The sequence below is a fragment of the Marmota monax genome, unplaced genomic scaffold (assembly GCF_021218885.2).
Source record: "Marmota monax isolate L192 unplaced genomic scaffold, Marmota_monax_Labrador192_F-V1.1 WCK01_AAM20220418_F8-fsc00156, whole genome shotgun sequence".
NCBI classification, from domain to species: Eukaryota; Metazoa; Chordata; class Mammalia; order Rodentia; family Sciuridae; genus Marmota; species Marmota monax.
In genome coordinates, this window is record NW_026694013.1 from 2,348,173 (window position 1) to 2,364,933 (window position 16,761).

General features: G+C 39.7%; 1 protein-coding gene across 1 annotated transcript in view; it reads left to right on the plus strand.

The window, feature by feature from the left end:
• Window positions 1–766: 766 nt before the first annotated feature.
• The window catches only part of Guca1c (guanylate cyclase activator 1C), a 32,547-nt gene continuing 16,552 nt past the window's right edge, over window positions 767–16,761 (plus strand). Inside the window, 1 exon segment of the mRNA XM_046464059.2 lies at window positions 767–970. Within this exon segment, the coding sequence (XP_046320015.2) occupies window positions 767–970 (204 nt within the window).

The window sequence follows — 16,761 nt, forward strand, 5'->3', positions numbered from 1 at the left end:
TTCAGACCAGACTCCACTTGCTACTACATCCACAGCTTGACTTACCACCAATCATCTGATTTTCTCTAGCCATGATTCCTTTCTTATACATAGACTTCCTTTTAATTTAACAATACTCCAAATGTATAATTTTCCCTTGAGAAAAATGTTCTTCATCTAAATTTATGTTTAGACTATCAGGAACAAATAGATACTCATATTACAATTTTAGATTGGGGAACGATACTTGAGAAGATAATATTTCAATGAAGTTAGTAAGTGATGGGATAATGTCTAGAACCTATGCTAGACTTTGTTCCACCTCCCCTAACCCACTGAAATATTCCTTAGATTCACAAGTCTCAGTTTCCACATCCGTAAAATAGCAATGAAAAGTTACTATTTCAAAACACCTGAAAAGTTCCTTCACCTGGACTCACTGTGCTAGTTGATAATGTAGGCATAGTGGATGACCAACAAGATGACAATGATCGCACTCACTAAAAAAATATTGCCCTTGTTCTTTGTAGAAAACCATCCTCTGGGATGCTGTAAGCATAATACCATCAGAGGTGAGTGACCTCAGTCTTAAAACTGTACAGATAAGTTAATCTCACTGGCTTTCTGTTCTTATTTAGCCTGTAGCTAGTAAGAGGTTTAGAGTAGCTTTCCAAGAGCATATGTCAGTTTCCAAGAGCATATGTCAGTAGTGAAGAGCGAGAGACTAAATGAAGAGAGAACTTACATGAAAACAACTTGAGAAAAAGACCGGAGATTTCGAATCACCATGGGGAATGGGGAATCCATAGCTGGTGATCAGACAGGAATTCTTGTACAAGACCCCTATGTGTGGTACAGAGCATTTATGATGGAGTATCCATCTGGCCTGCAAACGCTGCATGAATTTAAGGCACTTTTGGGTCTGCAAGGTCTGAATCAAAAGGCCAATGAACATGTTGATCAAGTTTATAACACCTTTGACACCAACAAGGTAAGACTGTTTACTTTTCATTCGGCTTTGATTCTGCATTTTTCCTTTTTTTCTTGTCCCTATAATGTTGCCATAGGTAAAAATGTGTGCAGCCCACCAAACAGAGAAGTTTCCAGACAACCCACAGCTTGTAGGTAAGTCAGTCATTTAAACACATTTGGCACAGACGACATGAAAATAATTGGGAACTAGCCTCTCCACCCTTGGAAATGTTCTGCATGTAGGGAGTTATTTTAAAACCAAATTAAATCTCAGCATGGAATTCTAATGTTATCGCTTAAATAAATCTAATAAGTGTGGATTGATTTACAAAGACTGTTTTCAAAGTATTTAATGCATTGGTGACATTTTATAGAAAAGCAAATTATAGGAATCTGCTTTTAAAATCATGAATGCATCTAAATTAGCAGGTAAAATCAATACAAATTAGCCAACATGTTGTCTGTGCTCAAATAAAAAGTTAGAATGCTTTATATTGCTTTTTTTTCATATCTGACCAATTTAGTTTGGGGAAAAAACAAAACAGTTTACAGTTTTAAATTCAGATGAAGTTTAGTTTCTATAGATTGTTATGCAACTATTAATCTTGAATTGACTTGTCCCTGAGGAGCTGTAGCATCTTTGCTTTTTCTTTTTTTTTTCTTGAAAAAATACAACATGAGAAGAGAAAAGTGAGATGGGAAAGGGAAAATGAGACAAAGATGTAACAATCTGAAATATCATGTGCACTCTCCACCTGCTTTTCCTGTGCATTATTTTAGCTATAGTTTTGTATCATTCAAAATGTGAAGATGTCATCTAGAATAAAAGGAAGGGGGAAATACTACTAGCAAACAAAAACAGATGACTTTAGGAAGCTGAACCAATGATACCAAGGGAGAAAGAAGGGATCATTAAGTGAATAAAATTAATAGAACTAATTCTGTGAGGAGTATGGAATGAAGCACAATCCTCGGATCCCTTTTCCAAAGCCATGAATCAAGGGATTTAAAAAGAGTCAACAGGCAGGACCTGGAGAACATTAAACCTATGAGAAATCAACAGCTATTTCAGTCCTCATATTGATGTGGGGAACAGATTTCTTTTAGGACACTATTGTCTTTTGTGCTTTGCTATCAAACGTGAGTTAAATGTTGCCTATTTAGAGTGGCCGTTTTCCTCCTCATAAATTTTAGTAAGCGTAGATGCTAGTGAAAGGAGGTTACAAGTCTGTGGGAAAATGAGGGTATTCTGCTTTTGTTCTTAACCCTGAAATGCGTCCCAGATACAGCAAGCACATTGGCACGTCTGTTTCCCTCCTCCCCTACCTCTGGGTCTCTCTGGCTCTCTCTGGCTCTCTCCCTCTTTGTGTGTGGTTGATGCTCTCTCAGTGTGCCTGCCGTAAGCAGCCCAGTTTCAGGATGGCAGGCTGTTGCTCTAAACAGAAGCTTCTCAAGTTCTTAGGGTAATTTCCAGAGATTAGAAGATGAGCTGTCCTGGAGTTCTGCAGTGTTCTCCAGAGGCGTTGATGTTTACCCCATGCCGGTGATCTTGCTGTCAGCCCCATGAAAGTGAATGCGCTCTGCATGCCCGCGGTGCCTGTGCAAGAGAGGAACCATGAAAAGGAGGTTAGACTGTGGAACCAACCCAGATACCCTTCAACAGATGAATGGATAAAAAAAAAATATGTGGCATTTATACACAATGGAATATTACTCAGCACTAAAAAGTAACAAAATTATGGCATTTGCAGGGAAGTGGATGGCACTAGAGCAGATTATGCTAAGCGAAGTTAGCCAATCCCTAAAAAACAAATGCCAAATGTCTTCTCTAATATAAGGGAGGTGACTCAAAACAGAGTAGGAACGAAGAGCATGAGAAGAAGATTACAACGAAACAAGGAAAAGAGGAGGGAGGGAAAGGGAGGGAGAAGGGGAATTGCATGGAAGATGGAAGGAGACCCTCATGGGTTCACAAAATACATATATGATGGTGTGAGGGGGAAGGGAAGAAAAAAAAAGAGAGATAAGTGTCACAGTAGAATGGGTAGAGAATAGTGATGGTAGGGGAGGGGAGGGGAGGGGAGGGGATAGGGAGGGCAGCAGAATACAACTGACACTAGGATTGCTGTATGTATACACATGGATGTATAACCAATGTGATCCTGCAATCTGAACACATGGAAAAATGAGAATTCATACCCCATTTGAATCAAATGTATGATATGTCAAGATCATTGTATTGCCATGAGCAACTACTAAAAAAAAAAGGAGGCTGGGTGGAACCTAGGCCTGCTGTCAAGGAAGCAGAGGCAGAGAGGTATCCAGAGAGGTATCCCAGGTGCATGCGCCATTGGCATGAGACCCTGTGTGTCCACCCCAGGAATGTCCAGGCCCACCTCAGGAGCTTGCGAGTTCTCCCTGGGTTCTTGATTTGTCATAGAGATTTTATGTCTGCTGGGAAGCGAGGGGGGAGCCTGAGCAGTGATGACATATGCCACAGGAAAGGTGGGGCTCACAACATGACCTCAGGTTGTGAAATGAGAAGCATAAGGATTGTTCATTACCAAGTGACACTAAGAAATGGCGTGTAATTGTGCACAGGGAAACCAAAAAATAAAAAAAAAAGTATTTAGACGAATCAATAAAACTATCACTGTCCAAAACCCCTGAGGATTTACAATTTCTATGGAGCTCCTTTGTGATTTTAAGTATTCTGGATGGAAATCACTCAAAATGCCTTTCTTACATTTCTACCTCCTCAAAGTGCTAGTGAAACATTTTCTTGATAAATCAAAGACATGAATATGAACATCAGTGGTTACATTTTGTGTAATACTAGGAGGTACTCATGCCCTGGTTAAGTTTCTGGGATTGAGTTTCCTAATGTTACAAACCCTGAAAGCATGTGCTTCTGTCATTGTGTTTGGTGTTTATTGTTTTTCTATCTCTTCTGCTGTCAAACTCATATTTCACAGCTTTCTGGTCGTTATGATACTCATAAGCTTTTGATCTCTTTTTTAATCTGCTGTTTCTAACCTGGCTTTAGCTTATACTTCAGCTAAACAAGTCTATTAGAACAGCGCTTAACATAAAAGTAAACAGGTCCTGAAGTTTGGAGTGTAAAATTTACAGTGATTCCTTTGGCTAATCACACACCCGAGGGCCTCTCCTTGGCACTTCAGTATTACTTCTTGAATGTCCAAGATGTCGGGTAAAGGGGTCCCTTGTCCACTGTTGGTGGACATGTAATTGGAACAGTCACTGTGGAGAACAGTATGGAGAAAAATAATGTGGAGTTTCCTCAAGAAAATGAAAAATACTACCCTAACTAACATATCATCCTGCAATCCCATTTCTGAGTAGATACCCAAGGAACATGAAATTGGTATGTTGGAGAGACATCTGAACACATTGTAATGTTACTCACAATAGACAAGATATAAAATCAAGCTCACTGTCCATCAGTGGATAAATGGATTAAGACACACACACACACACACACACACACACACACACACACACACACACACACACACTGAATACTATTCAGCCTTAAAAAGGAAAGAAATCCTGCCACTTGCAACAACTTGAATGAACCTAGAGGACATTATGCTGTGTGAAATAATCTAGGCACTGAATGATCTCACTTATATGTGGAATATAAAAAGTGAAATTCATAGAAGCAGAGAGTAGAGTGGTGGTTGTCAGGGTCTGGGGGTGTTGGGAGTGGAGGGGAATGGGAGGATATTAGTCATTGGGTACAAAGTTCTAATTGAGCAGGATGAATAAGTGATATGTTAATAATAATGTACTGGATACCTGGAAATAGTCAAGAGAGAAGGTCTTAAATGTTCTCAGCACAAAAATAAGTCTGGGAGGTGATTCACATGTTAATTAACTTGATTTAATCATTTTATAGACTATATCAATATATCATGTTGTATACTATAAATATATGCAATTTTTATTTGTCAATTATACCTTAGCAAAACTCAATAAACCTCTTTGGATTACCTATGAGATGCCTGGCATCTTCTAGGCATGTTGCATGATGAACACACTTGATCATCACAGTAGTGATGGAACCTACTTCACCACAGCAGCCATGACAGCTGCACCTTAGACATCCTGGGACCATAACGAGGCTTCCTGTGGGAATCCTTCACTGCGTTTGTGCTGAGCCCAGGATGCCTGAGCTTAGACTACTATCAGGGATTGATGCTGCAGAAATCCTGAGGCTTCATGTGGGAATCCCTCACTGTGCTTGTGCTGAGCCCAGGGTGCCATCAGGGATTGATGCTGCAGAAATCCTGAGGCCGACTCATTCCTCACAGACTCTTCACCTAGATCAGGTCAGCGCCCTGGTCTGAGAAGTGCCCCCGCCCTCCCTGACTCTCTTGGTATATCACTTTACACACGCATATCTCTGGATAAAATCTCTCCCTTTCTGGGGTTGCATGTAATCCTCAAGAATGTGCCTGAACTTTAACTTCCTAGGGGCTGGGAGCCTCTGTCCACACTGATGCTCACTGAGACACCATCTCCCTTCACCTCCAGATTCACTCAGGGGCTGTTATCTCCACACAGCTCACCTCCTTGGTGGAATTCGCTCTCAACTCCTTCGTACTCCTAGACTTGGAAGCCCCAAGCGATGACCCGGCTTGACTTTACAGAAATGCTTATAGCCCTTTCCTCCAAGCTGTGCCAAGACCATGAATCCCTGGTGCTTCTGCTGGGCCAAACCTGTTGTCCGTCCCCCCTGCTACCTTCTTGGCCCTCTCCAAACAGTGTCCACTTCCATGGATGTCTGCCACCCTCTCTTCCCTCCCTCATTCCACCCTCCCAAGCCTCTGGAATCATTATCTAGATTATCTAGATTGGAAGTAGCTAGGAAAAAACAGAAAAACTGCCTCCAAGTCCCCCCCCCCTTTTTTTTTTACTGGCACAAATGTTATGCTCTGAAACATAAATAGTGTTAACCACTGAAACTCAAGAGCTAACACTGAACTTCTGATTTCTGCTTTTCTGCTAAGTGACTTATCTCTCTGGAAATGAATCTTTTTTTTAATTAACCTGTTATTGGTACATTATAATTATGCATAATAGTGGAATTCATTGTGACATATTTGTACATGAACAGAACATAATTTGGTCATTTTCACCCCCCAGTCCCTCAATTTAACTTCCCCTCCTCCCTCCCCCTGGTCCCTCTCCTCTGCTGTACTGATCTCTCTTCTAATTTCATGAGACACCCGGGCACCCACCTTTCTCTCTAGCTTCCACATATGAGAGAGAGCATACAACCCTTGCCTTTCTGAGTCTGGCTTATTTTGCTTAACATAATACTCTTAGGTTCCATCCATTTTCCTGTAAATGACATAACTTGATTCTTCTTTATGGCTGAAGAAAACTCCATTGTGTATCTATCACATTCATCCGTTGATAGACACTTAGGTTGGTTCCATATCTTGGCAATGGTGAATTGTGTTTTTGTACACATGGGTATGCATGTATCACCATAGTATGCTGACTTGAGGTCTTCTAGGTAAATACTGAGGAGTGGTACAGCTGGGTGATATGCTGTTTTGAGTCATAGTCTTTGAGGAACCTGCATAATGATTTCCAAGGTAGCTGTGCCAATTTACAATCCCACAATAATGTGTTTCTTTCCCGCCACATCTTCACCAGCATTTGGAAGTGAGAGTTTCTGTGAATGTAGGGAGAGCTGAATAATGGAAGGGATTGTCAGGGGCGAAGTGACATCATGAACACACACTGCATTCTTATCCCGTTGCACTTGCAAATACTGAGCCTTGGAGGCACCCCGTGGAAGGAAGGTAGAAACCAAGGTGAATAGGAATGGGTCTCTGTTACCAGGTGTGTTCACAATCAAGTGGGGAAGATAGATACATACTCGAAAAATAAAAGGAGGTAAATGAAGAATCCAAGACTGAGGGAGACGAGCTCACCAGGCTTGTTCTCTGGTTCCACACTATTCAACCAGTCTGTTAATGTGTCTGTCCACCTGGATGGAAGGTATGGCCAGGTGAACGCTTCAGTTCTATCCAGGCAGAACAGGAAATGGTACAAAAATTGCCCTCACTTTTTTAAGGAAGTGAGGGTAGAAGCAGGTGGGCAAGTAGAAGTCATTATTCTGTGTGTTCCTAAACAGTTCACAGCCTAATTGAGAATAGTCACGTCCAGGGGACTGGCAGTGTAATATAACAGACTATGGCAGGACTGGGCTAACCAAGGCACATTTCTTGGGATTGGGAGATGTAACAATGGCTTAGCTGGGAAAGGCTGGCTAGAGAAGTTGTGACATTTTCAGATCTTGAAAGAAGTGCAGGACTTGGATTTTTACTAATGAAAGTTAACAATGGACATTCCTGTCCCAGTCACTATATTAAGCATTTGTATTTATTATCTCGTAGAATCCTCACCATCATATTACAGAGTAAGTACTATTTTTATCATTCCTACTTTATAGTGGGCATAGAGAGTTTTTTGCCTAAAAACTGCACAGTACAATTGGGAAGCTGGCAGTCTGACTCCAAGGACAGCACCCTAAACTGGTGTGGTATTCCACCTTTAACAAAGGAGTTGGGAATTACAATGAAGATAACTGTTCAAATTAAAGTACATGGTAGGAGGGAGCATGGTTTGTGAGGTATCTAACCAAGACAGAGGGTTTCTACTAGTGCATGTCTGGGGCCACCCATCCCCAGAATCTCACCTGTATCTATTGCTTCCTGTAGATAACCAGCCTTTTGGGGGGATTATACTTGTGTGGTAGCTCAGAGCACTAGGATGCCTGGAGAGTATTAGAACAGAGTCAGCTTTTGGTTCTTGGGGTTTCTGCTCCATGTTCTCATTGCTGTAATAGGTGTGAAGGTAAATGAATAGGCCATACCTATGCATCTGTGTTTTATCTAAATAGAAGGACACCATCAGATTTTAAAATTTAGACTCCTCTAAAAACAATCCCGTGAAAAATAAATGCAAAAATCAAAGCAAAAAAACAGCAACAACAACGACAACAAAATCTTGTGTCAGATTAAGGAAGGCAGGGGTGAGGCCATTTCTCACAGGCAAATGGGGTAATAGCTGCCTTCTTATTGATAATAGGAGGGTTTGGGGAAACCAGTCAAAAAGACTTATCAAAAGTCTTTGCCTCAACCTGGTGCAGTGGTGCATGCCTGTAATCCCAGCAGCTCAGGAGGCCAAAGTAGGAAGATGGCAAATTCAAAGCCAGCCTCAACAACTTAGTGAGACCCTGTCTCACTGAAATAGTTCCCCTAGTTCAATCCCCAGTATCAAAAAAAAAAAAAAAAAAAAAGTCTTTGCCTCCCACAGGAAGCAAAAGGTCTCACTGAGAGATGTAAATGATTTCATTTATGGGGTTTGAAACTCAAACCACAAATAGAGTGAGAGTTTAATTCAGAACATCTAGATACTAGGATAAACAAAGCAGAAAAGCTATTTTACCTTAGCAGTCCCAGACAGACTCTGGGGATCGGGAATGAGGGAAGGGGTGAATTAGAAATATGGATGGTTAAACCTGTTAGAGAAAGAAGACTAAGAAGTAGCAGCCTGTGGGGTGGTGCATATGGTCATTACAATGTACAGGATAATAACTCACCTATAAATCTGTTTACAAATCAAATCTTAGCTTTGATGTACCAGAAGTCCTTGATGTTACTTTCTAAATGAGCCCTTTGGCAAATCTCTTTATAATATGACTCACAGCCCAACCCAGCGACAATAGAGGTAGCCCCTTGGGAAGAACCAGGATTCCTGGGCTCCTGTCCCAGTTTGTCCCTTACTTGCTGTGTATAATCTTGGACAAAACAGCTAATCTCTCTGTATCTCAAATTCTTCATTTCCAGAACAGGGACAAGACCTATCCTGCCTATATTGTCATTGAGCTCATGTGACAAAATGTAGGTGAAAGAACTTTGGGGAAAAAAAAAAAAAAAACTACACAACACAGTTAGAAAGAGATGCCTTGCTTATCAGCAAAATGCAGATAGCGCTGACCTCAGCCCCCTCAGGTTTGATAACAGTTCTGACTAACAGTACTTCTTATCAAGCTTGAATTATATTTCCGAAGAAAAGGGTGGGTTTTTATGAATGCAGGCCTTGTTTTCCTGCTTTTCTCATCTCGGATTTCCCTAGTGCTTTGGACATTTATTTGTGTTCTTTGGACAGCATTTGCTCCTTGCGATGGTTGCCAAATGCATAATGAAATTAATTAAATGGTATTTTGCCTATTTTCTTTGATAGTCCTAAAATGTAAATTCAGTATAATTGACGATTTTTGACCAGGACACATGTGGGGCCTCAGCTCTACTTGAAATTCATAAGTGACCTTTGGTTATATGAGTTTTAGCTTCTCTCTGCGTAGGAGTGCTTAGCAATTAGAGCCAGAAATCTGTCTTTTAACTTGTATTGTACTTGCAGCTACCTGCAATTAACCCCTGACTGCCTGCAACCTATACCTCTGTATCAGGTTGTTTGGTTTACAAGGTGACCATAATTACTGTTGCTCCTCATAAACCATATTTACTAGAAACAAATGACTACCTATTCCATTGCATACTGTTAAGCTACAATCTCCTAAGGTTAAACCAAGGCTACTCATTCCAAAGCCACTTTTAATAGAACTCTCAAGAAGCATTTATTGTGATAATAAAACACCTCATATTTGTTGAGCACTTCATAATTTACAAAGAATTTTCACATATATAACCAACTGTCAACATTTTGCCTGAGGTTTTTCCATAATATTCCCTGTTAAAGACATCAGCTTTATCGGCTGACATACATTTAAATGTAAGCTCTAGAAACTCATATATATTTTAATAAAATCTGTTGCATTTGTGGATCTTAATTCTGACTATGAATTTAAAACACCTGGGAGCATTATGAAACATATCAGTGACTGGGCTTCTACCTAAGACCAATTGAATCAAAACAGTAGTTTCCTTTTTAACCTTCCAGGTGATTCTAATGTGCAGCCACAATCTGATTGGCAGAAAACGGTTCAAGGCCCATTTCTATCATCAAAGAGCTGAGGACCATGAGGACATAGGCGAAGGGGATTCTGGGCTCAAAACTTCTAATTCTGAAGCAATGCTTATGACTCCTGTTTTAGTTACAGTATTGAAAAATACAACCTTGAGCAAGTGATGTAGTTGTATTAATTTTACCATCAATTCTGCCATTTTCTACATCCTTAACTCACCTATTCAGTAAAGAACACAGATCTAGGCTCTTACACAGGAAATAAAAAAATTTCTCAGGAGACTGATGGAGTGAATCAGGGTGAAGCTAGGTTTTATTTATTTTCTCTGTTATGAGTTTAGGAAGACAGATGCTTGTAATAGTAAATCTGTAATGCTACCTGAGGAAATTCCTTGCAAAATACTGCTGTTACTCTAATTGTGGATCTCAAATAGCTCCTCCAGACGTGATCAGACTTGAGTCATTGTCTTGCCCTCCCCTGTCAAATAGACTGACTCCTAGTTCACAGAGGCCCGGACATCTCTAAACTGACTGCATTCTGGGAGCAGATGGTCAGGAATTCCTTATATCCAGGAAACCTATTAATAATCATATTATGAGAAGGCCTTTGTCTCAAACCCTTGAATTTTGTACAGTCATGGTCAAAAATAACTGTGTCTAATCTGCATAAAGATCACATTATAAAACCAATTTACCATATCAGCAGTGTATTTTTCATCCTACAGAGGTGAGTCTCTCCTCTGGACATTCTAGCAATTCCATGTCAGATAGAGATGATGTGTAGTGTTAATATTTGTATCCATATGTAAAAACGAGCTAGTTCATAAACCCTGAGCATAAATAGCATTTCTCTTGCAGATTTTTAAAATTTACAAAAGGGATTAGGATGTTTTGAATCTGGTTGGGGTGGCCCTTATTTTGTGTACTTTCATTGATATTCCTAACATAAAAATTCCATACAATTGCCAATTGTTGATCAATCACATAATGCTGGCTAGTTGGAGTTTTTATATCTATTGACTGAATAGCCATTTTCAGGCAGATGTTTCAATTCACAGGTTGCTACTAACCTAGCACAGCTGTTAAAATTTCATTGAAACATATCATGTAAAAGAAGGAAAACACCCAGAAGTTTCCAGTTTAGTAAGTTGTGAAAATTCATGACTCTTCCACAGATAGTGATGCTCTGAAAAGTAACACAAAATTGGTGTAGGGACGGAAATGTTTTTTTTTTCTTATTTTTTTTAAATTTAAAAATGTTTCTTTGAAAATTAATAGAAATTTGATATTTAAAATGTTAACATTTTTACTATTTTTTCCATATTTTTAAATTGGTGTATTATAGTTATACATAATGGTGGGATTTGTTGTTATGTATTTGTTCATGCACACAGTATAACAACATACTTTGGCCAATATCATTCCCAATGTGTCCCCTGTCCCTCCTCTATACCTTCTCCCTCTTCTTTTCCTCTACTCTTCTGATGGAGATAGTTGTAGTCTGGGTCTATGGTTTGGTAAAATTTTGTTGCAACTGGATTATTTATTTTCCTGAACTACAAGGTATATAGAAATATATGGTACCTCACTAGTTACTGTACAATAATTTCTATGGTTTGTGCTGGGAGTTGTTCTTTTTGGTAATCTCAGGGCCTTGTGCAAGCCTAGCATGTGTTCTACCACCAAACTACGTCTCCAGGCTCCCTGGACTTAGTGATACTAGAACTCAAACAGCCGGGGTTCTTGGTTAATACCGTATAAGGTCTCATTGGTGTTAAATAAGTTTATATGTACAAAGCACAATGCCTGGCCTTATATGGATGACAAGTTTACATAATATCAATAATATCACTGTCATCATGATTACTAGTATAATAGTTATTGTTATTCAAGCCTACTTCCCTTCTGAAAATGAAGGAATTCTTCTAGAATGGAAATTGTAGAACTTACGTCAATGAGATGAAGCCAAGTTCCCTCAATGACATTATGCAGTTTATAAATTCATGCCTCCAACATTCAAATCACATGCCTCTGAAATTAGCTTAGACAATATGTCAGTGTATGTTTCTGGAGTCACTCAGGCAAACAGAAAACCATAGCGGAACCATAGCAAGATCAGATGATCTCTGCAGTGAGACTTCACAGGGTAGGAGTGTGGAGGGATCAGTCGGGTCTGCCATGTGGGTATGAAGCCCTGCAGAGGGGGGAGAAATGCTGAGCCAAAGCAAGGAAAAGGTTTGCAGCAAAGGACAACTGGGGATTCCTAGCCAAACATGTAGGTGAAAACCAAGAAAGTATCAATTGAGGAAGGCCCAGGATGGACACACCAGGTCGTGGAGGGGCAGCGGAGAACATTTCCTGAGGAAACTGTGCTGGAGGCTAAACACAAGGGTGGTGGAAGTTGGGCTAAGGATTTGAAAATAGAAAAAAAATAACATTTTTGAAAGGTATCAGGTGGCAGGAAGGGGAAGAGGAGAATGAATACCTCTTTTCCAGCTAAGCCAGATGGCACTGGGGTTGGGGTGGAGTTGGAGCTGGAAGTGGTGGCCCTGAGGGACCTTTGCTCTCAAAGTCTCTCTGAAGCTGAGCTGCTTATTGCACCCATGCCAGGTTTTCCTTGAGTAACATAGGTGTATAGGTAGCACAGGCTCCAGGTACAGCACCTTCAGATTTCTGAGCTATCTCACTTTACACAGTTCTGTCTACACTCACACAGCTAACACTCAGGAACCCAGCATAGCATACTGCATCAAATGCACCCCATCTATGCAAGTCCATGGTGCCTCTTCTAGAAAGAGGATTCCATCTTAATGAGTTCTGAGGGCCTTATTAGGAGCTACATAGAAAAAAGGATTGGCTAAGTTTAAATTCACAGTTCACCCACATCCTAGTTTTGTTCCTTTGGCTCACTTTTTTAACCTCTCTCAAAGACAGTTCTGTACTCTATAAAAATGAGACTAATAAGGTGACCTGCAAGGTTACTGTTAGAATTAGAGATAATGCATAGAAAGTGGCTGGCTTCATGACTTAGAACATAGACTTTTTTATATGCTTTATTTTATTTTTTTTTAAATATTTATTTATTTATTTATTTTAGTTTTAGGCGGACACAACATCTTTGTTTGTATGTGGTGCTGAGGATCGAACCCGGGCCACACGCACGCCAGGCGAGTGCGCTACCACTTGAGCCACATCCCCAGCCCTATGCTTTATTTTTTTGAAATTAATGGTAGCTTTTACACTTACTAGTAAATAATAAAAATTATTTTAATATGCATACATGCTTTATATATTAACTTCTACTTACACTTCAAATTGATCATACCCTGAAAACAGTGATTATGGTATGTCATAGACATTGCCTGGAGACTACAGCCCACCTATGGATTTTCTGTTGGGCAAAAGTTCTCAAGATCTTATTTTCCTCCTCCTTCTTCTTTTTTTTTTTTTTCCTTTGATACCAGGGATTGAACCCAGTGGCACTTAACCACTGAGCCACATCCTCAGCCCTTTTTACTATTTTTATTTTGAGACAGGGTCTCAGTAAGTTGCTTAGTGCCTTGCTAAATTGCTGAGGCTGGCTTTGCACTTGTGATCCTCCTGCCTCAGCCTCCCAAGTTGCTGGACTACAGGCATATGCCATCATGCCTGGCGTGTTTTCCTTATTTTAAAAATTACATTGTACTACAAAAATAATGGCAGAAACTAAATTTTTAAACATATATTTTTTTTTAAATTTTTTTATTGTTGGCTGTTCAAAACATTACATAGTTCTTGATATATCATATTTCACAATTTGATTCAAGTGGGTTATGAGCTTCCATTTTTACCCCATATACAGATTGCAGAATCACATCAGTTACACATCCATTGATTTACATATTGCCATACTAGTGTCTGTTGTGTTCTGCTGCCTTTCCTATCCTCTACTATCCCCCCTCTCCTCCCCTCCCCTCCCCTCTTCTCTCTCTGCCCCCTCTACTGACATTCGTTTGTCCCCCTTGTATTATTTTTCCCCTTCCCCTCACTTCCTCTTGTATGTACTTTTGTATAACTCTGAGGGTCTCCTTCCATTTCCATGCAAATTCCCTTCTCTCTCCCTTTCCCTCCCACCTCTCATCCCTGTTTAATGTTAATCTTCTTCTCATGCTCTTCGACCCTACTCTGTTCTTAGTTACTCTCCTTATATCAAAGAAGACATTTGGCATTTGTTTTTTAGGGATTGGCTAGCTTCACTTAGCATAATCTGCTCTAATGCCATCCATTTCCCTGTAAATTCTATGATTTTGTCATTTTTTAATGCAGAGTAGTACTCCATTGTGTATAAATGCCACATTTTTTTTAACCATTCATCCATTGAAGGGCATCTAGGTTGGTTCCACAGTCTAGCTATTGTGAATTGTGCTGCTATGAACATCGATGTAGCAGTGTCCCTGTAGCATGCTCTTTTTAGGTCTTTAGGGAATAGACCGAGAAGGGGAACAGCTGGGTCAAATGGTGGCTCCATTCCCAGCTTTCCAAGAAATCTCCATACTGCTTTCCAAATTGGCTGCACCAATTTGCAGTCCCACCAGCAATGTACAAGTGTACCCTTTTCCCCACATCCTCGCCAGCACTTGTTGTTGTTTGACTTCATAATGGCTGCCAATCTTACTGGAGTGAGATGGTATCTTAGGGTGGTTTTGATTTGCATTTCTCTGACTGCTAGAGATGGTGAGCATTTTTTCATGTACTTGTTGATTGATTGTATGTCCTCCTCTGAGAAGTGTCTGTTCAGGTCCTTGGCCCATTTGTTGATTGGGTTGTTTGTTCTCTTATTGTCTAATTTTTTGAGTTCTTTGTATACTCTGGATATTAGGGCTCTATCTGAAGTGTGAGGAGTAAAGATTTGTTCCCAGGATGTAGGCTCTCTATTTACCTCTCTTATTGTATCTTTTGCTGAGAAAAAACTTTTTAGTTTGAGTAAGTCCCATTTGTTGATTCTAGTTATTAACTTTTGTGCTATGGGTGTCCTATTGAGGAATTTGGAGCCCGACCCCACAGTATGTAGATCGTAGCCAACTTTTTCTTCTATCAGACGGCGTGTCTCTGATTTGATATCAAGCTCCTTGATCCATTTTGAATTAACTTTTGTGCATGGCGAGAGAAAGGGATTCAGTTTCATTTTGTTGCATATGGATTTCCAGTTTTCCCAGCACCATTTGTTGAAGATGCTATCCTTCCTCCATTGCATGCTTTTAGCCCCTTTATCAAATATAAGGTAGTTGTAGTTTTGTGGATTGGTTTCTGTGTCCTCTATTCTGTAGCATTGGTCCACCCGCCTGTTTTGGTACCAGTACCATGCTGTTTTTGTTACTATTGCTCTGTAGTATAGTTTGAAGTCTGCCGCTATACCGCCTGATTCACACTTCCTGCTTAGCATTGTTTTTGCTATTCTGGGTCTTTTATTTTTCCATATGAATTTCATGATTGCTTTCTCTATTTCTACAAGAAATGCCGTTGGGATTTTGATTGGCATTGCATTAAACCTATAGAGAACTTTTGGTAATATCGCCATTTTGATGATGTTAGTTCTGCCTATCCATGAACAGGGTATATTTTTCGATCTTCTAAGATCTTCTTCTATTTCTCTCTTTAGGGTTCTGTAGTTTTCATTGTATAAGTCTTTCACCTCTTTTGTTAGGTTGATTCCCAAGTTTTTTATTTTATTTTTTTTGAAGATATTGTGAATGGAGTGGTTGTCCTCATTTCCATTTCAGAGGATTTGTCGCTGATATACAGGAATGCCTTTGATTTATGCGTGTTGATTTTATATCCTGCCACTTTGCTGAATTCATTTATTAGCTCTAATAGTTTCTTTGTAGACCCTTTTGGGTCTGCTAGGTATAGAATCATGTCATCTGCAAATAGTGATAATTTAAGTTCTTCTTTTCCTATTTTGATGCCTTTAATTTCTTTTGTCTGTCTAATTGCTCTGGCCAGTGTTTCGAGAACTATGTTGAACAGAAGTGGTGAGAGAGGGCATCCCTGTCTTGTTCCAGATTTTAGAGGGAATGCCTTCAATTGTTCTCCATTCAGAATGATGCTAGCCTGAGGCTTAGCATAGATTGCTTTTACAATATTGAGGTATGTTCCTGTTATCCCTAGTTTTTCTAGAGTTTTGAACATAAAGGGATGCTGTACTTTGTCGAATGCTTTTTCCGCATCTATCGAGATGATCATATGATTCTTATTTTTAAGTCTATTGATGTGGTGAATAACATTTATTGATTTCCGTATATTGAACCAGCCTTGCATCCCAGGGATGAATCCTACTTGATCATGGTGCACAATTTTTTTGATGTTTTTGTATCCGAGTGGCCAGAATTTTATTGAGGATTTTTGCATCTAGGTTCATTAGAGATATTGGTCTGTAGTTTTCTTTCTTTGAAGTGTCTTTGTCTGGTTTAGGTATCAGGGTGATGTTTTGCCTCGTAGAATGAATTTGGAAGTTCTCCCTCTTTTTCTTTTTCTATTTCCCGAAGTAGCTTCAAAAGTATTGGTATTAGTTCCTCTTTAAAGGTTTTGTAAAACTCTGCTGTATACCCATCCGGTCCTGGGCTTTTCTTAGTTGGTAGTCTTTTGATGGTTTCTTCTATTTCCTCAATTGATATTGGTCTGTTTAGGTTGTCTATATCCTCCTGACTCAATCTGGGCAGATCATATGACTTAAGAAATTTATCTATGCCTTCACTATCTTCTAATTTATTGGAGTATAAGGATTCAAAATAATTTTTGATTATC